The 23,198-nt window shown below is 45.7% G+C and overlaps 2 protein-coding genes across 4 annotated transcripts in view; both read left to right on the top strand.

Annotated features, from left to right (window-relative positions):
* Positions 1-3,569, top strand: part of CAPRIN1 (cell cycle associated protein 1) — a 36,587-nt gene extending 33,018 nt beyond the window's left edge. For both annotated transcript variants that reach the window (XM_089914963.1, XM_022583660.2), the window contains one exon: positions 779-3,569. In XM_089914963.1, coding sequence (XP_089771089.1) covers positions 779-843 — 65 coding nt within the window. In that variant the 3' untranslated portion in view covers positions 844-3,569. The remainder of the gene's footprint in view (positions 1-778) is intronic.
* Positions 3,570-7,010: 3,441 nt separating this feature from the next.
* NAT10 (N-acetyltransferase 10) overlaps positions 7,011-23,198 on the top strand; it is a 45,186-nt gene continuing 28,998 nt past the window's right edge. The window contains exons 1-11 of one of the 2 annotated variants that reach the window (XM_089914962.1): positions 7,011-7,233; positions 9,170-9,292; positions 9,640-9,731; positions 11,868-12,039; positions 13,416-13,538; positions 15,190-15,251; positions 16,669-16,783; positions 16,882-16,989; positions 20,563-20,696; positions 21,901-21,994; positions 22,138-22,236. In XM_089914962.1, the coding sequence (XP_089771088.1) occupies positions 9,185-9,292; positions 9,640-9,731; positions 11,868-12,039; positions 13,416-13,538; positions 15,190-15,251; positions 16,669-16,783; positions 16,882-16,989; positions 20,563-20,696; positions 21,901-21,994; positions 22,138-22,236 (1,107 nt within the window). In that variant the 5' untranslated portion in view covers positions 7,011-7,233; positions 9,170-9,184. The remainder of the gene's footprint in view (positions 7,234-9,169; positions 9,293-9,639; positions 9,732-11,867; positions 12,040-13,415; positions 13,539-15,189; positions 15,252-16,668; positions 16,784-16,881; positions 16,990-20,562; positions 20,697-21,900; positions 21,995-22,137; positions 22,237-23,198) is intronic. The other variant, XM_022583659.2, reaches the window with a different exon arrangement.

The raw sequence follows: 23,198 nt of genomic DNA, 5'->3' as shown, positions 1-23,198 counted from the left end.
TATTGGCCATAACATGTATAAAATGTATGTTAAGGAGGAATTACAAAGTACTTTGATTTCAATGCTAGTAGAAACTGGCCAGCAAAAAGGGTGCATTTTTAAAAAAATTTATGGATCACTTGAGAATTACTGACTTGAAGTATCAAAGGATATTTGCATGTGAATGTGGGTTATGTTCTTCTTTCTCACCTTGTAGCATATTCTATGAAAGTTGAGTTGACTGGTAGCTAAAAATCTGTTTTAACAGCATGTAAAAAGTTACTTTATCTGTTACAAGTCATTATACAATTTTGAATGTTATGTAGTTTCTTTTTAACAGTTTAGGTAATAAGGTCTGTTTTTCATTCTGGTGCTTTTATTAATTTTGATAGTATGATGTTACTTACTTACTGAAATGTAAGCTAGAGTGTACACTAGAATGTAAGCTCCATGAGAGCAGGTACCTTGTCTGTCTTCACTGCTGTATCTATTTCCAACACCTGATGACAGTGCCTGGCACATAGTAGGCACTCAATAAATACTTGTTGAATGAATGAATGAATGAGTACTGGTGGAATACTCCATTAGCTCTACTCTTCTTTTAGCTAGAGAACATGAGCAAATTTGCGCATGACAACTTCCAGGACAGGTGAAACTTGAACACTGAAGAATTGACCTCTTAAACCTAATAATGTGGTGACAAGCTGCCCACATGCTTCTTGACTTCAGATGAAAATCTGCTTGAAGGCAAAATAAATAATATTTGAAAGAAAAACCAAATGCCATTTTTGTCTTCTAGGTCGTGGAGGGCCCCCAAGACCCAACAGAGGGATGCCGCAAATGAACACTCAGCAAGTGAATTAATCTGATTCACAGGATTATGTTTAATCGCCAAAAACACACTGGCCAGTGTACCATAATATGTTACCAGAAGAGTTATTATCTATTTGTTCTCCCTTTCAGGAAACTTATTGTAAAGGGACTGTTTTCATCCCATAAAGACAGGACTACAGTTGTCAGCTTTATATTACCTGGATATGGAAGGAAACTATTTTTACTCTGCATGTTCTGTCCTAAACGTCATCTTGAGTCTTGCACATGATACTCAGATTCCTCACCCTTGCTTAGGAGTAAAACATCATATACTTTAACGGGGTGGTATCTCCATAGTTATTTTAAGTGGCTTGGAAAAAGCAAGATTGACTTGACTTTGGATAAAATCTACAAATCAGCCCTATTATTCAGTGGTAATTGACAAAACTATTTCCCTTGAAAGGAAGGTGGAAGGAATGGAGTGTGGTTTGGCATAACAACTGCATTTCACAGCTTTTCCAGTTAAATTGGAGCACTGAACATTTAGATGCATACCAAATTATGCATGGGTCCTTAATCACACATATAAGGCTGGCTACCAGCCTTAGGGTTTGACACAGCACTGTTCATTCTCTGGCCAGACGACTGTGGTTGAAAACACATGCAAATTGCTTTTTAACAGCTGATACTGTATAAGACAAAGCCAAAATGCAAAATTAGGCTTTGATTGGCACTTTTTGAAAAATATGCAACAAATAAGGGATCTAATCTGGATGGCCGCTTCTGTACTTAATGTGAAATATTTAGATACCTTTTTGAACACTTAACAGTTTCTTTGACAATGATTTTTGTAAGGATTGGTACTATATATCATTCCTTATGATGTACATTGTCTGTCACTAATCCTTGGATCTTGCTGTATTGTCACCTAAATTGGTACAGGTACTGATGAAAATCTCTAATGGATAATCGTAACAACCTTGGTCACATGTTTTTCCTGAAGCCTGAAAGTTTTTAAAAGAAAAAGATATCAAATGCCTGCTGCTACCACCCTTTGAAAAGCACCAGTATGTGTTTTAGATTGATTTCCCTATTTTAGGGAAACGACAGTCAGTAGTTTCAGTTCTGATGGTATAAGCAAACAAATAAAACATGTTTATAAAAGTTGTATCTTGAAACACTGGTGTTCAACAGCTAGCAGCTTATGTGGTTCACCCCATGCAGTTAGTGTTCCAAATTTTATGGTTATCTCCAGCAGCTATTTCTATAGTACTTGCACTTATCTTTTGTCTAACCCTAATCGAATTATCCATTTCTCATGGAGGTATTTATATTCAAAGTGGTGATTCCTTCCCATAGATGTATAGGGCGAGTCCCAAGTTTGATGAAGAGGACAGTTTAGTAATTTATGTACTATGTTGAAATTTGTGTTAGCAGTTGGAGCACTAGTTTTGTGTGCCTATGAACTTAATGCTGCTTGTTGTATCCCACTTGGACTTCATGGAGAATTAATTCCACCTATTAAGCAAAGGCTACTAAGTTAATGGTATTTTCTGTGCAGAAATTGAATTTAGTCTTCAGCCTTTAGCTAAGGAATTTTTCCAGTAGGTGCTCAGCTACTTTAAAAAAAGAAAAACAAAAAACCCCACAAAACCATTCTCAAACGTTCACCGTTAGACAACTGGAGATTTTGCTGGTTTTGTAACCTACTAAAATGGTTAGGCTATTGAACATTCCACATTCAGAAGTTTTGTAGGGTGGTGGGGAAGTGGGGGAATCTTCAATGTTTATTTTAAAATAAAAGAAGTTCTTTTCTCATGTGTGGTTGTGGTACATCATATTGGAAGGGTTATCTGTTTACTTTTGCAAATAAGTATTTCTTCTGCTAGCACCTCCCCTTGTGTGCTTTAAATGACATCTGCCTGGGATGTACCACAACCATATGTTTGCTGTATTTTAGGGGGATAGATAAAATATTCGTGATTTACTGGGTAATCCCTATAGATGATGTATGCTTACAATCCTATATATAAAACTAAATTTGCTATCTGTGTAGAAAATAATTTCATGAGATTTGAAATCAAAATTGAAGCAAGTTATTTATACAGTGATCTCTATGAATCAGTTCAGAGATGGGATGGAGGAGAAATGCTTTCTAGGTTTCAGACTTCTATGCATTAGTGCAGATGCTGTGAATATGTAAAGGTGTTAGTAGTTTGATTATTTCTATGTATGTTTTTAAAAGAATCGTTTGTTCCTTTTGAGATACTATGCTTTTTTTTTTTTTGGCATTCTACCATTGTAGTCTAAATCTAAAGCTTTTATGCCTCAATTTTATGCCTCAATTCAGACTATATTTTTTAAAGCAGTGCCTCATTATGGGGCAGATAACTTTTTAAAAAGTCCCATTAAGATCTGAGTCTTGGTACTAGGTGTTCTGTATAAAATGTGAATACTTGTCCTACCTGCAGAAGGCCTTGTTTGGGCAAATGCATATTCTAGCAGAGTTGAAAGAAAATGATTATCACATGTGGCCCTGTAGCTTCTTGGTATAGCAAGACTCCATATATAAAGTACTTTCAAGTAAATGCACAGTATCAGTCATCTCATGTGGACAATGAGACTTCTATTTTAAAGCTTTAAGGTAGAGTGTCATTGATTACCTTGGTTAAGGCTTTTTTTTTTCAGATCCTAATATCCCTAAAGAATATGAAAGTTTTTCTGATCATCATATCTTGATATTAAAACGAAATCCGTTAAATATTTTTAATCAGTTAGCTTCTGCAGTTTTTTTGTCTCCTATGTATATGACTCTGTTATGTGGGAGACTTCACTTAGAGACATGAGAATGTGTGTTTATTCTCAGAAGGCTCATGCACTGAGATGTTCTGTCGACAAGCAGTTCATAAAATGTAGAAGGTAGTTGAGTAGTCAGCCTCCTAAGTGTCTTAGGAAATTTGTATTGTTCATTATATTTTCAGTAATATATCTTATTAGGGGAAATGGGATACAGGTAAGCACAGAGTTAAAACCCTTCAGTTCATCTTTAAGCTTCTGAATCCCCATCCCAGTTGAGTTCTTATTAAGAACTCTGAAGTTTTATTGACTATAAGTTATATCAAAAGAATCAGTATTGCCCTTGAGTTTATCCCTTCTAAAGAGTTAATGGGGAGGGAGACCCCTCAGGAATATTAAAGTAATTTGTTAAGCCTCATCTCTATACCCTTTCCCATTTTGAATTCTACAAAACTACTGGTAAAGACTAGTGAATGTTTTAAATTACATTAGATTAAATTATATTAAAACCTGATACCTTATTGTCCTTGAGTGAAGTTTGCTTTAGTTGTTTATACCATCAAGCAAAGCTCTAAGTGAAGAAGTGCTACTCGTGAGAGGAGAGGAAAAAATTTAAATCTCTGGTAGCCTTGCCTTACTTACTTGTTAGATTACTACATTCTTCTCAATTGGGATTTCAGTACCTTACTTTAACAGCTGTTCTGAAGCCTAATCCAGTCCCATGCAGAAGACTGGCTCCTTAAGTTTGTAAGTAGTGAAAGACCACCTGATTTAGTAAAGACAATTTTTAGTGTTGTGTTCTTAACTTGTAATATTGGTTTTCTTTAAGTACGGTGTGTTTATTAGGGAGCCACTGTATTAAGTCAGTAAACTAACGCTTCATTCAGCAAATATGGGTACTCTTTGCCAGGCCACCATTCCAAGCACTAAGCATTCAGTGGTGACAGAATCACTGTGGTTCCTGCTTTCATTGAACAGTTTGATCAAAGAGATTGACGTGATGACACTGAGGTATGGCAAAAGCCATGATGGAGCAACATGGTTGATGATAGATATTAAGGCCATGATAGGATAGGACCCAGTTAAAATGATCAGGAAAGACTTTTTTGAGAGGAGTAATTAAGACTTGAAGGATGAGGAGTAGTAAACTAGTAAAGAAGGGGAGAGAACCACATGTCCCAAGTCCAGTCTCCAGTGACTGAGAAAGGCTCTCTGGCTCAAGTGAAAAGAGTACAGATTTAGTAGAGCTAGAAAGAGGCTGAAGCAACAGTAAGGGCTACTAAGAATAGCTTTGTAAGTTCTATTCCATGTTAAGTTTTGTCTCAACAGTTGGAAACAAGATTTCTAAGCTGTGTGTATAGGGGGTGGGGTTGGGGGGGAGAGGATGGTGGGTCACCTAATAAAATTGCCATTTAAGAACGCTCAGTGCATGGAATTCCACTGTGGTCCAGTGGTTAGGACTCTGCTTTCACTGCTGTGGGCCCGGGTTCAGTCCCTGGTTGGGGAACTAAGATCTTGCAAGCCTCGTGGAGCAGCAAAAACAACGCAACAACAAAACAACCCCCCCCCAAAACAGTGCAGTGTTGAGAACAAAATAATATCGTGCAAGAGATAGCTATCGGAGTAGCCCATGTAAGAAACGGTTACAACATAAAGTGGAGGGTGGTAGTAAATGGGATTCTACATATTTCCTATCTAACTGGCCACTGCTCAGTATCCTTTGCTGAGTTCTCCAGGCCTTGGTTGCAGACTTCATCCCTAGCTAACATTCTTCCCTAGGTGATCTTATCCAATTCCAGGACTTTGACTACAATCAGCATTTTAGTCACTCAAGTATTTCTAGGTCCCAAACTCCCCCAAACAAATTCCTACTTTAATATCTTGCTTTGAATGTCGAGTATTCGAAATTGATTTCTTCATGAACCTACATCCAGTTGCTCGTATCTTTGATTCCCTTTCATACCTTGTATCTATAGTCCTTAAGCAAATCTACATGTGGTTCTACCTTGAAAATATATCCTGAGTCTACTAGCACTTTGTGACCACCACATCAGAACAGGTAGCTACAGTAGCTTATAACGGTTCTCTGTGTTTCTACTCTTGCTCTCCTGTAGTATAGTTTTTTGCATAGCAGCCAGATTGAGCCTTTTAAGAGGGCAAATCAGATTTTGTCACGTCCCTGTTACTCAGACCCCAGTGGTTTCCCATCACACGTAGAATTCAGATCTGTGGCCCATGTGCCCTTCAATTATCTGGTCTAGTTTCCTACCATTTTTCCCTTTGCTCACTGTACTCTGGTCACACTGGCTGCTTTGCTGAGACTTTTTCCATCTTGGGGGTCTTCATGTGTTACACTTAATGCATGGGAAAGCTTTTCCCTCCATTGTTCTTAAGGCTCATTCTTTCTAAATTCAGGTCTTACTCCAAGTCACCACTTCAGAGTCCTTCCAAGTCCACCTCTAAAGCAGTGCCTTATTTTTTACTCACTGGATACTTTTTTCTTAACACTTTTTTCTTACCTAGACTGTAAGTTTCACAGAAGATAGGACTGTTTTGGTCACTATCTCTTGTGTCTAGCATGTTGACATTTTGTTGAGGGAATTACAAAAAAATACGATGGGCGGTGCTGCTGATGACATTAGATTTGGAGGTAGAGAATTACATTATGCTTTGAGGAAGGAGTTTAAGGAAGAAAGGCAAATGAATTCGGCTTCAACTTTCTGAGGCATCGAGAAATGTTGAGCAAGCAGTTGGACTTGTTAAATTCAACGATCTGGCCAAAAAAACCAAAACTACATAGGTGGCCCTTCAAGTCAACCGTTGACCGAGTTCGTCCGAGAGTGGGGGGGGGGGAGGGGAAGTAACGAAAGCAGAGCCTCAGAGCTGGTTTTCAGAACAACAGCATTTGACAGCCAGATACAGGCCTAAAGGGAGCCTGCCAAAGTACAGGAGCAGCAATAGTGGGTAGAAAATCTACGGAATGCCAGAGAGGTCTACAAGGTCATTACTGAGGATGGGGAGGGTCAAGTGAGCTGAATGAGACAGGTCTGCTGATCGAGTTTCCCCATCTTATCACATTAAAATAGTTAAAGTAAGAGGACTGTCAAAATTACGCACAGATCCCCGGAGCCAGTCATCTCGCATAACCAGGCTAACACTGAAAACCCCAGACCACTTACCGTGTGCTGCCCCGGACCTGTCTGGGCACCCGAGCTAGCCCCAGCGCACTGACAGGCCCTGCGGGTGCGGGCATCTGCTTACTCTGCCCTCCGTAGTCACGGTCTCTTAATTTTGATACGAAGGGGCAACTTACAACGCGCACCACAGTTACGGCGGGCAGAGACTAAACCGCGCAGCCGCAGTTGCTGCAGCCCCGCCTCCCGGGCCCATGACGTCATCACGCAGGGACAGGGGTGGAAAAGGTCCCCTCTCGCTCGCCGTCTCCGCTCCGTTAGTTCGCCAGCGCACGCACCGCCTACGGGCGCCTGAGCTGGACGCGCGTTGCCGAGGGAGGCAAACTGAGAGTCGGCGACCAGGCATCTGCTAGGGGCAGCACGTTGCGCCCGCTTCTCCTGCAGAAGTTTGGTGACCCCCCACGTGCTTCCTCTTCGCTCCTGGCTGGAGTCCGCCCAGCTCTGGGCGCAGGTACCCATCACGGGATGGCTGGGGATGGGTGCCGAGGTCGGTGTCCGTGTCCTTCTTGGGCCCGGAGGAGACTGGCTCCAGGACGAAGGCTCTGCATCCGTGCTGATGCCCGGCCCATGCCGACTGCCGCCCCACCCGGGCTCTCCTAGATAACAGGACCCTCTTCCCCAGTAGGCGGCCACTCTCGGGAGTGCTTCTCGAGAGCTCTGGCGGGTTGCGTGGCTTGATCTCCATCCTCTAGGGGCTCTGGGGGTGGGGTGGGGTGGGGTGGGTGGGTGGGTGACAACACGTTTGCTTTCTGCGGAGCTTGCCCACAGTTCCTGATTGCAGCACCTGGCACTGAACTGAGGCAGTCTGATTTCATCTAGATCCTCCCACGCTCTTAGCTACTTCACTCTGCTCATTCGTTTATACTCCGTATTCTGCAGGCACATTCAGGGCTTTGTTTTGTTTGCCAGTGCACCTGGAATGGTGCCTGGCACATAGATGCTATGTATATTTGTTAGACTAATAGATGAATGAAAAATAATCCTCTTTCTCTTCTTTCAAGGCCCTCCTCATCCATTAAGCCTTCCATGGCAACTCCAGCCCACAGTAATCTCAGACTTTCATCAGACCACTGTAGCAATTAATTTTACATCTAATTTGTCTGTCTTTAGACAGATTATCCCTCATTTCTTTCTCTTAAATATTTTCTTTAAGGAAAATGAAAGCTCCTCGAAGTCAAGGCTTTATCTGGTACTACTTCTGGGGCTCCCACAGGAACTAGAACAAAAAGCAATAATTAGTTGTTGATTGGCTGTGGGGTCTTTGTGTGGCCCGCAACTCAGCTGACAAGCTGGTCAGGTTGGTGAACTGGAAAGGGTTCAGGCTTTGGAATCAGGGGAGGCCTGCCTGTGAATCCTGTCCCCGTCACTTTTCTTCCTTGGGGTACTTGAGTATTTATACTTGGTCCTTTCTTTATAAAATAGGAGCTATTGATTATGACGTAGTGTTTTACAGTAAGATCGAACTGCTAAAATCCATGTTTGGATTGAGAGGTTAGAAGGACAATTAAGGCAGGGTTAAGGTTCAGTTAATGAGCTTTAGGTGTAGAATTAGAATGCAGCAAGCACTGGAGTTTCTAAGTAACATGTTATTTTTACTTTTACATTGTAGAAGCATAATTGATATTTTTGATGTTTCTTTGGTGTGTTTATTATAATGATGCAATGTTCTATCATACGTAATCACAATAACTTTTGAAATCTCTCTGTACAGGCTTCAGTATAGTTTTCCCTCCTTTGAGGAAACAGATGGCCACATTCCATCATAGTAATAGTCAATTGATTTCTTTTCCTGACTTTGTTAGTAATATATGTGAATTAAAAAAAACAAAACACAAAACTCCAAAAAAACAAAAGAACTAAATAAGAATCATCTGTTATCTCACCATCCATAAATAACTACTTTACATTTTGGTGTTTTCTTCCAGTCTTTTTTTTTCTATATATATATTATGTACACGCATATCCTGCCATGTTATCCTCTAATAAGCATCTGTATCCATATCCTTAGATAATATTTGAAAATGATTTTGAACAAATTTTTTTGAAAACCACTTTATTTTCCCATAGATATATCATACATTTTAATCATTCTTTTTTTGAACATTGTTTCCAATTTTTGAAAAACTTCTCCATAGGGGGGTGAATTAAAGCTTCCCTGTTGACTTCCCATGCCAAGGGAACATTTTCTTCACCTTTCAAGCTTAAGTTTCGTAATTTAAAAAATGAGGCCGATGTCTTCCCTAGGGAGCTGTTTGAGGGTTCAATAAGATGATACTTATAAATGTGCCCTAGCTCAGCCTCCCAGCCCCACAGGAGGCAGCCAGCTAATGTTCCTCACCCAGAACCTGGATGTTCATGTCCAGTTGTGTCTTTTCCTTCTGTTTTAGTGATAGTTTTTCACCATGCATCGGAAGAAAGTGGATAACCGAATCCGGATTCTCATTGAGAATGGGATAGCTGAGCGGCAGAGGTCTCTCTTGGTTGTGGTCGGAGATCGAGGAAAGGATCAGGTAAGACCTGGTAAATGCTCCCTGACTTACTTTGTATCCTGTCCCAAAGAGTCAGCATGTTAACAGATACTCTGGGGTTTCACACATAATGACTGGTTTTCTTTAAGTGAAATGCCTAGTGGGAACATTCTTTTACTTATTGGAAGTGATAAATACTCAGTATTTAGAATTATTAACAGACAGGTTAACAGCTTTTGATATGTGGGGTGGTGGACTGAACGCAAGGGTAAGTGTATGTGCGCTGGCTTCTAGTCCCCGCCTGGGCACTGCTTGCCTTGTGGTCTCGGGCCTGGCTGTCCCGGAGGTCTCTTTTGGTCCTGAGATGCTATGGCTTTTTTCTTTGGCAGGTGGTCATACTCCATCACATGTTGTCCAGAGCAACTGTGAAGGCTCGACCTTCTGTGCTGTGGTGTTATAAGAAAGAGCTGGGGTTTAGCAGGTAAGCCGTGCCCTTTGAGCGTCCCATCCCACTTCCCGTCCCTGCTTGTTAGTTAAATGCTAGGAAATGATTCTTTGACATGGTTTTTCAGGGATTCTTAATGAAGGTGCTATCTCTGAGGACACTTCTAGTAGAGAAAAATAATAGAGCTGATGCCCTTTCTTCATTCCTGACGATAAATTTCAGATCCTTTTCATGCTCTTTTCAGTCCCCAGCCCAATTCCTTGCTTTCTGCACACGAGTTTTCTCAGCTGATCAAGCCCCTCTAATAATGCAGGTTCCTTCAGTTGCTCTTGGAAGTTACCAACGACCTGATGCCTAATGCAACAACGTTTCCCCCTCTTTCTCCTTTTTTTCAGAGCTCTTCCTCTAGTAGTTCACTGCTGTTTTTGACAATTGGCTGTTCTTATTTTTTGAAGCTGTGGACTTAAGACTTCTTATATAGTAAAGAGCAGACCTCCAACACAAACACACTTAGGCACAAGGGGAATTTGTTGAAGTACAGTTGACCCTTGAACAATGTGGATTAGAACTGCAGGGCTCCACTTATACACGGATGTTTTTCCGTAGTAAATACTACAGTACCGCGTGGTCCGTGGTTGGTTGAATCCTGTGATGTGGAGGAGCTGCGGTTGCGGAGGGGCCGACTCTTAAGTTAGATGCAAGTTAACCCCCAGGTTTCTCAAGGGTCGGCAGTATACGGGCTAGCTTCTGAAGCCTACGGGGATGAGATTTCAGCTCTTCCGCGGGGGTGGTGTAGAGCCGCAGTGCTGACGCTCTGGTCCTTGCTCAGTCTCTCATCTCTGCGTGTCTGCTCTGTTCTTTTCCCACTTCAGGGCAGCTTTCTGCCTTCTATGGTGCCCATCGCAGAAACACCACTTGAGTTTTACGTGGTTTGGGTCCAACGACACAGAAATCAGTCTTTCTCCCACATTCTTTTGGAAAGACATCCAGCCCTGGGCCAGAGGAGGTGGGGTGGGTCACCTACCAGAAACCTGGCAGTTCTGCCTACGACTGTGTGTGTGGAGGAGTTTGGGGTGTGGGGGTGCTGTTCCTTGGCAGATAAACCATTATAAAGTCATCTCGGAAATGCTCTCCTTTCTTTGCTTCTGTGACACTTGGACCACCTTCCTGAGCTCTTCTCTCTCCCCGAGCTCATCTCCTTCCCTAAATCCAGCTCACCTGTGTGGTTCTGTCCTTGGGCCTCTTCTCCCTCCTTTATCCCCCAGTATATGCGTCTCTGGGGCGGACTCTGCTGTGGGGAAACCCCCTGCGAAATTGGGCAGTTTACAGTGTTTTGGGCAGATTTGCCTTTCAAACTTAACCCACCTGCTTTCACTTTTAAAAATCTCTTCTGTGCCTCTTACAGCTCTCCTGCCCCTGTCTTGAGCATTAGATTAAGGCTGATGCTAAGTCATGGGCTGAGGAAGTGGAGCCCCAGGGGGAAGGCCTTGGCTCTACTATTCAGTTAGAGAACTATGGTAAAATTTTGGTTTGCTGTAACCCTTGATTCTGGAGTTTTCTCGTTCTCTCTTTTCTCTAAAAGAAACAGTTAATTGACAGTTAGGTATTCAGGGTTTTTTAAGACAAAAGAAAAGTTCAGGGATTTCTGGGAAACGTCCAGATTCCGTTCCAACCCTTATATCCTCTATCAGTATTGTCTTAGATTAGAGCTGCCCTTGAGGACTTGATCCCACCATCTGGGAAGGAAGTGGATGAATTCAGTTAGGAAAAATGAGTAAAGTAACCTGCCATCACAGTGCCCCTCCCAGGTTCTCTGGGAAGCGGTGCTGTGTGGTTGAAGCATTGGCTTGAGACTGAGGTAATGAGGCCACTAAGGTTTGCTTTCAAGCTTTGGCTGAATGTGAGGTTTAGGGACTCCCATTACCCTTTTTGTAAAGTGAAGTATCAAAATGGCAGGGTTCTCACACAGACTTACACTGTCTCCCTCCGAAGCCCATCTGCTCTAATGCCTCTTTCATTTCCTTCAGCTTTAAAGTGAGGGGATGAGCATTATGATTTCCAAGTTCCCTTCTAGCTCTGAAGGTCTAAGTGGGTGATCGTTGAGCCTATCCCCTGCTCCCAACTCTGGCCTCTCTGGTTAACTGGCTTTCACGGGATGGGGGGTGATTGCAGTCATCGGAAGAAAAGAATGCGACAGCTGCAGAAAAAAATAAAGAGCGGGACGCTGAACATAAAGCAAGATGACCCCTTTGAACTCTTCGTAGCTGCCACAAACATTCGCTACTGCTACTACAATGAGACCCACAAGATCCTGGGCAATACGTTTGGCATGTGTGTTCTCCAGGTGGGTGACTTGCCCCAGCCCGTGACTGGAGTCAGAGTGCTAGGGAGTGCCTGGGCTGCTTGGTCACCCACAAGGACAGGTGTACAGAGAGGAGAGGAGTCACGTGTACTCCCTGCCCCAAAGCTTCATCTGTGGAGGACTTGGCCACTTTCCATAGGAACTGGATAACTCACCAACATTAAAAGAGCATTTTCTACCAAAAGCAGCAGTTGTCTAGAGATACCCAAACTGGCAGTGATGCTCCATCACAACTGGGCCTAACCAGCTTGGTAAAGCACTGAACTTTGAGTGACCCTAGCACCCCAGATCCCTATTAGAACTAACTGAAGACTTTTGTGACCAGAGAGCAGTGGGACTTGTTTTAGCTAACTAGGTACGGACCCGAGTACTTGGACGTCCTATCCAGAGTGCTTGACCGAATAACCACCCCTATCACCGCCCTTCTCGTCCTTAAAGTCTCCTAGCTTTCCTCCCTCAGAGAAGTAGCTGGTGAGTTTCTTCACTGGTATATATTTTCTCTTGCCTGGCAAGTTGATAGATTAAGTTTCACATTTTTCTTTGTTTTGAGCTCTGGTGGTCTTTGTTTTGTTCTTTGATTCTTTGGCACCTGTGACTCCATCTGCCCCCCCCCCCCGCCCTGGCTCCACCCACCAAAGAAAACATTTAAGCACAAATCCTCACATTTAAGCACAGGTTCCCACAGTTTGATATGTATTTATTATATGCATGCACTACTATGATTACGTGCATCGTAAAACATACGTTTTAAAATATAAATTAAGAAATGAGGTGGGAAATTTTGAATAGGAGTTCTAGTTTTCCCTTTCCGCATTCCAGTGGGCTGTCCATACACTGCTGGCTTACAACCCACCTTGGAGGCTGAAAAGAGCGTTTTGCCTGTTCTCACCCCATTGCTGACTGGTAGGGAGCTGCTTCTGCTCACCAGTTACCAGGTGAAGCGATGGTGGCTCCTTTAGGCAGCGGCTCCCCCATGTGGTGCAGTTGAGTTTTGTCAGACAGTTTCCATCTGTGAACAGAGCAGAAAATGAGTGTGAGGTATTTCTGAAATTCAAGTGTCAATCAGTGCGGATTGGAGGACTTCTTTCCAAATAAGATTTTATGAGGGATTACGGGAAACACTTTGACATGTAAAACCAGGTATCCCTCTTCTCCAGGGCTGGGCTCTCTTCTGTGATCCCCTGAGTAAGGGACCGTCTGTGTGTGCATGTGTGTGTGTGTGTCCTGGTGAGTCAGGTACGGGGTATGGTCTTGAGTTCGTACTCTGAAGCCCTCCTTGTACCTTATCGCCTGGCCCCTCGTTAACAGCTTCCCAGTGGGTGCTCTTTGCAGCCAGTTCTAAGGTTTCCTTTTTCCAGGATTTTGAAGCTTTAACTCCAAACTTGCTGGCCAGGACTGTAGAAACAGTGGAAGGTGGTGGGCTGGTGGTTATCCTCCTACGGACCATGAACTCACTCAAGCAGTTGTACACGATGACCATGGTAAGTGTCCGTTTTTTTCTTTAACTTGATTGTGGCGGTTCAGATCAATCTGTGTTTTTGCTGCTTTCTTTTAAGAACTCCTACTGAGCAACTCCAGTGAGCGGTCAGTATAATTTCTAGGCTGGGAGCTCTTTGGAGCTAATGAGGAATTTTCTGCAGAGAAGCCTCAGTGGCCCTGGGTGTGCTTAGGAATCTGTGAATTTTGCTTTCGCTCTCAGGCATTTGCAGGTTCTACACCAGTGAGATTCAGACATGATGCAGCTGTTGTGTAGTTCAATTTCTAAAACAGTATTCCACAGAGAGCCACGCCAGTGCTTACATTTGTGTACTACAAAAAGGGGACCACGCACAGACGTTCTCACCTGCCCTCACCCTAATGGGTAGTGGAGGAGCATTGCCATCCCGCTCCCGGACTGGCAGAAACTTTGACTCCAGGGGGTGGGGGGGTATTTTTTTTCTGCCCCAGCTGAGGGGGTGGCTGGAAGGGTTTCCCTGGATGAGAGCTGGTTCTGCCACATGGGTGTGTTGAGCCGCAGGTTTGGAGTCATTGTACATTGCCAGCTGCTCAGGAACTGTTAGGCTTGGCCTCAGGGTTTCATGAGCTGCATCCGCCCGGTGAAGTGGACTTCCTTCAGATCTCAGCGCCTGCTTCCTGTTGCCCCATCGCCCCCAGCCCCTCCGGCCTCCTCGGAGGTCTTCAGGTGCGCCCTCTCCCCTCAGAAGACTCTCACCTGAGGGCCTTCGCGCCGTTTCCACGGAGTGTCTGCTGGCTCACTTCCTCGCTGCGTTCCAGTCCCTGCCAAGATACCACTTCCTCGGTGCGGCCTCTCTCACACCCTGTGTAGCATATGTGGTTGGCCTGTCACTCCTCAACCTGTTTTATTTTGCTTCAAAGCATGGTACAGCCACCTGAAGTTAGACATTTATTTGTTTATTGTCTGGCTTCCCGTGCCAGTCTCCAAACTTTATGGGAGCAGGGACTTTGTTTTCCTCCCTGGTATATTCCCTGATCCTGGAAGGGTGCCTGGCCTTCAGTAAGCCCCCCTGAAATATCTGTGAGCGAGCAAATGTCTGTGCCCACGTCACTTTGTTTGTTCTTCCTCCCTCTGTTACTTGGCTGCCTGCTTACCAACTCAGAGGGCCTTCCCTCTCTACCCTATATAAGTAGTCCCCCTCCCCACCCCCCCATTGGCTGCCACTGCACCCTGTTTCTCATTCATAGCATTTACCAAAATTTGTATCTATTTACTTGTTTGTCTCCGTCCAACCATTTGACTGTAAGCTTCAGGAGAATAGGTTTCATGCTTTACTAAACACCGGTGTGTGCCCAGCTTGTCTGGCGTTGGCATGTGCATTTTATTGAACGAGTGAATATGTTTTGTGCTGCTGGATAAAATGTGGGAACAGTCAAAGGTGAGGTGAGGGGACATTTGTTGTGGTAAGAAACATTGCATTTAGTGTCTGAGTCCTGCTGCAGCAGATCCCATCCGGCCAGTTTCGCATGGCAGGTTAGGTAGGAGTAGATTTTGTTTCTAGCAGCATCACTGGTGCCTCTTTTACCCCAGGGCTGTTTGCTGGAACTTCTTCACACTTGGACGCTGAACCTCAGTGCGATTTGGGTGCCTCTGTTAATGGATGTTGTCTCTTTTAGGACGTGCATTCAAGATACAGGACGGAGGCCCATCAGGATGTGGTGGGAAGATTTAATGAGAGGTGGGTCTGGAGCACGTTTCTCACTTCCTCAGCTGTGGGGAGCCACAGTGGGAGGAAAATTTTCACCTTGGACCCAACTGAAAGCTGTGCTCTGTCTCAGGGAAGGTAGTGCAGGAGCCCCAAATGGTGAGATTCCCGATAGCAGCGGTAGTTGTGCAGCTAACTGGAAGCAATAAAAGTGAGTGGAAGGCTGGGGCCTGGATTCTGTCTTGCTTCTGGCCCTTACCAAGTCTCTCTCCCGCTCTGGCTTTTAGCCTGCGCATCTGTCAGAGGGGTGATTTGTCTGGACCACCCCTTTCCCAAATGTGTTTCACAGAGCACTGATGTTTAAGAGGGGCCTTATGACAAAGGGGTTCTCCGGTCCGGTACGTCTGGGAGATGCTGATGCGGTTTTTCCTTTCTGAGGATTCACGTGAGCCTGTTTTAGCCTCTGAAAAGTCTCACAGCACCAGGGACCCCAATTTATTTGACCACAGACCCCTTTTTAGGGAACGCCAGTTAGCAACACGTGAAACACCTTAAGAAGAAAAAAGCCATGTCCTAAGTCAACGGATCTCAACTGGAGCAGTTTTGCCCCTGGGGAGACTTGGCAGTGTCTGGAGACACTTTGACGGTCGTGACCTGCGGTGAGGGCGGGAGGCTGGTGGTGGTAGAGGCCACGGGTGCCGCTGAACAGCTTAAAAGGCACCGAAAAGCCCCTCCAACAAAGAATTATCTGGTCCAGAATCTCAGTAGTGCTGAGGTTTAGGAATCCTGGCCTGGGTGAACCGTGCGACCTGATTTCAGTCGCCTCTGAAGCTGCTCAGTAGGAGTGGGCCTGGAGGTCGCCCAGCGCTACTGGCTGGAAGGGAAGCCTGTGAAAGTAGTGCGGGAGGCCCTTTTCTTGCAGTTGTGGGAGAAGCTTGGATTTTATAGCCAAACACATGTTTTGCTACACGCAAAAATGTTTGTATTATAGTGCTAGAGGGAGCTTTCCCCTCCACCCTTTCCTTTATTTTCTCCTCCTTGTGGCAGGAGGTCAGTCCATTTGTGTATGCGTTTGTTTCCCTGTGTGGCTGGTGAGCACATGTGGGGTGGCTTTGGCGTTCCCCTTTCAAGGAGACACACAGTGCTAAAGGGTGAACCTGGCAGGATGGGGGAAGGGCCGGGGCACCCTGGAGCAGCGGGCTTCTGCACAGTAGGGGCCCTTGTAATCAGTCACTTAAGGGAGCTCCCCGTTTGCTTGTTTGCTCTATAAAGCATGTTCGGGCCTCGTAAGGGAGGCTGGGAATCATCCAGCACTGCCCTCCAGATGACGGTGTTGGCTTTCTCCAGCTTTCTTAGAGACGTGGGGCTAGATGATTTTCCTGGAGAAAAGCCCTTCCCTTGTTGTGCAGACACTGCCCTCAGCACCTCACGACTGCGGTTTGTTCCTCAGGTTTATTCTTTCTCTGGCCTCGTGTAAGAGGTGTCTCGCCATCGATGACCAGCTCAACATCCTGCCCATCTCTTCCCATGCCGCCAGCGTTGAGGCCCTCCCTCCCCAGACCCCGGTGAGCTGCCGGGAGCCGGGAACGTGGGGCAGGCTGCGTTTTCTGTGCTGGCCCTCCCGGGGTGGCAGCAAAGCTTCTCCTCCTCTCCTCTCTGGTAGGAGGAGAGTCTTGGGCCTTCTGGTCTGGAGCTGAAGGAGCTGAAGGAGAGCTTGCAGGACACCCAGCCTGTGGGCGTGTTGGTGGAGTGCTGCAAGACCCTAGACCAGGTGAGCGTGCGTTCGGAACGTCCCCAGCCCAGTCTGCACGGCGCGGAGGGGAGAGACAGCAGACGGAGAGTGACAGACGCCAAGTTAGAACAAGGCTTGGCTCCTCCGAGGGCGAGGTCCCTTTTCTGTTGCTCACACTCAGGCGTGCAGCAGCAGCATGTGTTCACGACAGTGGTCCAGGATTAGCTCCCCCTGCCCCACATTAACAGTTCAGGGAGCTGGGGGTCGGGGGGAGATGGGTTACATTTATGGAGGAACGCCACAGGCACGGGGTGCTAGACCTGTGTCCTTTCATTTTCATTATTATTTTTTTAAATTTATTAAATTTATTTATTTTTGGCTGCGTTGGGTCTTCGCTGTTGCACATGGGCTTTCTCTAGTTGCGGCAAGCTGGGCCTTCTCTTCGTTGCGGTGCGCGGGCTTCTCACTGCGGTGGCTTCTCTTGCTGCGGAGCAAGGGATCTAGGCTCGCGGGCTTCAGTACTTGTGGCTCGCGGGCTCTAGAGTGCAGGCTCAGGAGTTGTGGCACACGGGCTTAATTGCTCCGCGGCATGAGGGATCTTCCCGGACCAGGACTCGAACCCGTGTCCCCTGCATTGGCAGGTGGATTCTTAACCACTGCGCCACCAGGGAAGCCCCCATTTTCATTAAGTTTTGATGATGTAAAGGTTTTCGCTTATGCCTTGTTCGTAAGTGAGGAGAGCTGGAGGCTCCAGTGTGAGGGCTGATGAGGGACCTGTGGTGAGGATCCTCTGTGTACCTGATCTCTAGGTACAGACAGCAGGCTGCGTGGGAGCTGCCAGGATGCATTTCTGTGCTCCCTGAAGTGGCCAGGGCTGGTAAACTTGGCTTCTCCGGTGGTTCCTGGGCGGTGATGGGAGCTGAATGGATGTGGCCCAGAGGCCTGCAAGCTGTCGGGTGTGTTCAGGGTTCTGGTCCAGCCTGAGCCAGCCAAGCAGCACAGGCCTCTCTCAGCACTGGGCTTTTCCCTCATGATGGAAAACAGCTGCAATGATGCTGCCCACTTGGGGCTGAGACCCAATAGGGTGGTTTCCCTTTCCATGCTGGAAGTAGAATCACCAACCACGCAGCTCTCTCTGCAGCCCAGGCTGCAGGCTCTGGGTTGCTTTCAACCACTTCCTGGTAACTTTATCACCAGAGAGAGGGAGTGAGAGAGACGATAGGGAAAGGGCAGAAGAGGGAGAAACTATAATACAGTAGTATTGTTATAAGAAAATAAATGACCCATGGCAAAAAAATTTTAAAAATCAGTAAGTAGGAAAGTGTGCATTAAAAATAGAAAGTGGTGTTTCTCCTTGGCTGTCCTGCTCTGCAGAGACAGCTACTGTTAATGGTTTATTGTGTGTCCTTTTGGATCTTTCTCTGTGCATATAAATGGGTATTTTTAAAGTGTGCAAAGGGAAGGTGGTCCCCATTAAACATTTGGCTTGATTCCAGCTTTTTTGCTATTATAAGTAATGCTATTAGGACATTCTTACAGATACATTTGTGGGCACTGTCTCTAGGATAATTTAACAGGAGAATTGCTGGGGTAGAGTATGTGTGCATTAAAACGGGTGTCATGCCAGGTTATGGAACCCGCACCGTGTATGAAAAGGCCTTTTTCTCTGCAGTTTTGCCAACACTGGGTACTGTTAAACTCGTATGTCTTTACGAATCTGATATGGGAACATAGGATCGTTGTTTCAGTTTGTTGTTACTTTAGTTATGAGAGAAGCAGGCACTGTTTTCATATAATTACTGGTTATTTTGTTTGTTTTTATAAACCACTCTGCTTTTTTGTATTGGTTTTTCATTTTAGAATATTACTTTAGAGGGCATTTTTAGTCCAGATTTCATACCTTTTCATTATGTTTGTAGATTTTGCCACTTATGTTTTATCAGAGTTCTTCACCTTTCTACTCTAAAGCAAACAACAAGAGGATAAAATACAGTGTTCGGCCAAGGCCGAGTTAAGGCGAGTAGGACCTGGATCCCCTCTGAGTGTTTCCATCTGGAGAGACTCTGGCTTCCTGAAGCCCCTCTCCTTCCTTCCCTTCCTTCTGCCTGGGACTGCGTCTTATCAGTATCTTCTGAGTGTCCATGCCCAGTCATGTAAGGCAGCTTCTTCAGGACCAGACAGGCCAGGCTGGACCATCTGGCCTTCTTCCCAGTCTCAATGGCCTGTTCCCAGGGCAGATTCCCCGTGGGGAGCAGAGTCTGGCCCCTGAGTAGTGTTATGGTCCCTCTTCTCAGTAAGTGCCACTGACACTCCTCTAGGCAGGGGCTCAGCAGTAAACAAGAGGGACGCACCTGCTTTATGGGGCTTACATTCTGGTGGGATGAGGAAGACAGGGAATCAAGGAAATAAGCAAACCACGTATTGTAGTAGAAGGTGCTGTGTAGGTGGGGAAACATGAAGAGCAGCGAGGAGGGATGGGGAGTGCCGGGAGGAGGGAGGGGTGCTGCGGGTCTCCGTCTCGTGGTCAGAGAGGGCCTGGTGAGCAGCTGCTCTTTGAGTGGGCTTGAAGGAGTTGAGAAAACGAGCCACGTGGCTCTCTGCAGGGAGAGTGCTCCCGGCGGAGGGGTCACCAGGTACACAGGCCTCAGGTCGGTTCTCCTGGTGCGCTCAGGGACTCACAAGGAGGCCGACTGGGCTGAAGCAGAGCGAGTGGGTGAGGGTAGGAGGAAACGACGGAGGTCAGACCGTGCAGGCCATGCAGGCCCCTGGGAGGGCTTGGCACTTACTCTGGGAGCGATGGGGGCCAGCAGAGAGTTTTATGCTTATGGTCTCCGCACAGCTGTCAGAGGGATCCCCAGGCTGGCTTTATTTATTTAATCCCCGTTATCATGCTTTTTCTTTTTAAACAAATACACAAATTATTTATCCAATTGAAGGAATTCTTATGCTTCTGGAAGCCAGCCTTAATTTTAACAGGATCGCCTTGTGCTGCGTGGAGTCTAGGCTGTAGGGGAACGAAGGTGGGAGCAGGACTGATAAGGAGGCTCCTGTGATAATGGCGGCGGTGCAGGGTGGTGGCTGTGACCAGAGTGCTGGAGGAGGAGGATGGTGAGGAATGTAGAATTTTTCTGTTTTGAAGGAAGTATGGACAGGATTTGCTGATGGATCAGGTGTGGGAGAAAATGGAGAAGACTTTTGGCCTAAACAATAGGACAGTTAGCTGAGCTGGGGAAGATCGTAGGTGGGGGAGGATTGGAGGGGATGTTAGGTGTTCAGTGTGAGATGTCTATTAGATGTACAGGTGGAGGGCAGAGCAGGGACAGTTGCGTGTATAGGAGAGTCTGGTGTGTGGGGAAGAGGTCTGGATGGAGGTGTGAACTTGGGGGTTATCAGCACCTAGTTGGTGTTTAAAGCCTTGAGACCCAGAGGGGACGATGAAGGGAGTGAGAGTCCAGGTGCTGGGCCTTGCTTTCTGGCCAGTAAGAACTGCCCTGCAGCCCCTCTGCCCCCGAGTTAGCCTAGGCATCAGCCTGAATTCTCCGCAGCGATGGTGGTAGATGGCTGGACCTTGGCCTTTCTCAAAGCTCACCTAATATGTTTCTCTTTCCACAGGCCAAAGCTGTCTTGAAATTCATCGAGGGGATCTCGGAAAAGACCCTGAGGAGTACTGTTGTGCTCACAGCTGCCCGAGGAAGGGGAAAATCTGCAGCCCTGGGATTGGCTATTGCTGGGGCGGTGGCTTTTGGGTAAGGGGGTCCCCATCTTTAGGCACTCTGAGCTCTGAGGGAGCAGTGTGCAGGAGTAGGGGGTCAGGGGACAGGGAAGCTGCTCCTGGGTCTGAGCGGGCTCCTGTGTGGTTTCTCTAGGTCTTGGGTTCCTGTCTAGAAAGAGTAATGCTGTTTCCCCCAAACCCCCAAAGGTGCACATATATGTGTGCATGCACACACAGATATACACCAGGGCCAACTCACTATTCAGAGTTGAACAAACACACAAGAGCAAAGAAATGGGGTTAAGAAACTTAAAAACTCTCAGGAGATGAGCATGAATATGACCAGCTTTGCTGACTTAGAAAAGTACAAGTTTGACATTTTAATGGTTTTGATCAGTAGAAGATCTTGTTTGCTCCTGAGGAGCTGCATTTCAGTTTGATGTTCCTTTGCATCCTTTTGCCCTGGGCGGAAGACTTTTGCAACTGCCAGGAGGTCATGTACTTCCAGCTTCCCAGACATAAATAACAGACCTAGAATTTGCCACATCCCGTATGCATTCTCTTCCTTGGTGCTCCTAATTAACAATGTTAGCGTTTCATAGATGGATAAACCCAGGCTTAGGGAGTTTCAGTGACTCACCCAAGACCCCCCCAAGTCAGTGCTGGTAGTGCTGGGGCTGAACTCGGCTCCTGACTCCTAGTCCTTTGTTTCTCTCGCTGCTCTGGCAGTACCACTCAGCCCCGCCACCATCAGCATCCTTTACACTGAACAAGGATCCCTCAGAGGTTAACTGTGGCCTTAGCCTGAGCACAGTTGAGCACTTTGGCTTCACGGTTTGAAACCCTCGCAGCACAGCTAGTGATGAGAGTGAAGCCCCCTCTCGTCCCAGGGCGCAGGACTGGGGAGCCGCGTGCCGGCCCTGGCACTGAGGGAGCGGTCCCCACAGTGCCCTCAGCAGGGTGCTTTCACAGATGCTGGTAGCTGATTGCTGGGATGTGCTACCTTCAAACTGGTAATGCGTTTTCATTAGGTTGGGAGGAAGAATACCCTCAGGTCTGGAGTTGCTTTACTTTTCCTCCCCAAAACGTGTGTCCTGATTTTTTTTCTGCCACTGTCTCTGGTTATCCCCTGTGTAACAGGGGCAAACAAAAATGTTTTCTTTTTTTAAGTTCTCTAAACATTTCTTAGATTTCCTAATTACTTAAAAAAAAAAAAAAATCCTCCTTTTGTTCAACAGGTACTCCAATATCTTTGTTACCTCTCCGAGCCCGGATAACCTCCACACTCTGTTTGAATTTGTATTTAAAGGATTTGATGCTCTGCAGTATCAGGTAGGAAATTAGGATAAGAGCTTATTTTGATTCCATGCTGAGTATAAATCCAGGTGAAGTCTTTAGAATGCAAACTTTCGTAATATTTAGTTTCTAAAGCCTGTTTCTGACGTTTGGCATTGGTTTGGCTCTTTCCCTATTAGGAGCATCTGGATTATGAGATCATTCAGTCTCTAAATCCTGAATTTAACAAAGCCGTGATCAGAGTGAACATTTTCCGGGAACACAGGCAGACCATTCAGGTGAGGCTTGTTCTAAAACCCTACCACGTGGGGCCAGTGTCCTGCTGTATATAAATGCTCTAAGACGTCTCCTTTTATAGTTGTTTTATGTGCTGTGTAATTGCATATCTTTTAGACAGCGTTGTTGTTTTACGGTAAACGTGTTCCAGATTTTCAGCCTCTTCTAAAGAAAAACATTCAAGCAGACTACCAAATGTATGTAGCCAGATGGGAAAGTTGTAGTTTTGTCCCTTGAAAATTGAGTGAGTAGGATTGTAAGTATGCTAATCAGCTAAGAGAAATAAAATCATTTTTTCCGACATCATTTCCAATTTTGCTTAGTTACAGCAGGTTTTGAGATGATGCATCTGTAGCGAGGACAATAAATAACCTCACCATTTAAAAGAAGAAAAGTTCTTTGTAAAATGTACTCTGAATCTTTGTGGTTTAGCTGGTGGCCTATTTTCCTTTTTAAACAGTGTTTCCCCGAAAGCTCTGTGAATCTCCAGTGCTCTGTAAGCCTGAATGGTCTGTACGTGTCCAAAGGCTACAATTTTGTTAAATCATGACAGGCTTGCAGAAGGGATGGGGGCCCGTGGGCTCCTAATGGAGCAGGTTATCGATCACTTTTGGAGCTGGGTTGGGGTGGGAAGTGGGCCAGGTCAACTTGGCAATTTACGCCCTTGACCTTTATGCCTGTGAGGCATTTGTATATGTCTGTCAAGGAGGTATACCTTTTATCAAGGATCCAGGTTATAAATGAGGTTCAGTGTTTGTGCCTTTTTCCCTCAAGGACCTTAGTTTTTTTCTTGCTGGGTCTCTTTCTAGACTCTCTTCTTTCTGTGTGTTTCTTCCTACTTTGGCCTGGTTCTCTCAGCTGAGGGGAAGAGAGTCCAGTGTTGGGGTAGGGCGGGGTGAGGGGCAGGCTGCAGGCCCTGAGAATACAGAGATCTGTTAAAACTCAAGAAAAACACACAAACCAA

Source organism: Delphinapterus leucas, chromosome 7 (assembly GCF_059928025.1).
Source record: "Delphinapterus leucas isolate spDelLeu-1000000601 "Yukka" chromosome 7, BTC_Dleu_Yukka2, whole genome shotgun sequence".
In the NCBI taxonomy this organism is placed as follows: Eukaryota; Metazoa; Chordata; class Mammalia; order Artiodactyla; family Monodontidae; genus Delphinapterus; species Delphinapterus leucas.
The sequence above is the reverse complement of the archived record's forward strand: the minus strand, read 5'-3'. Positions and strand labels throughout refer to the sequence as shown.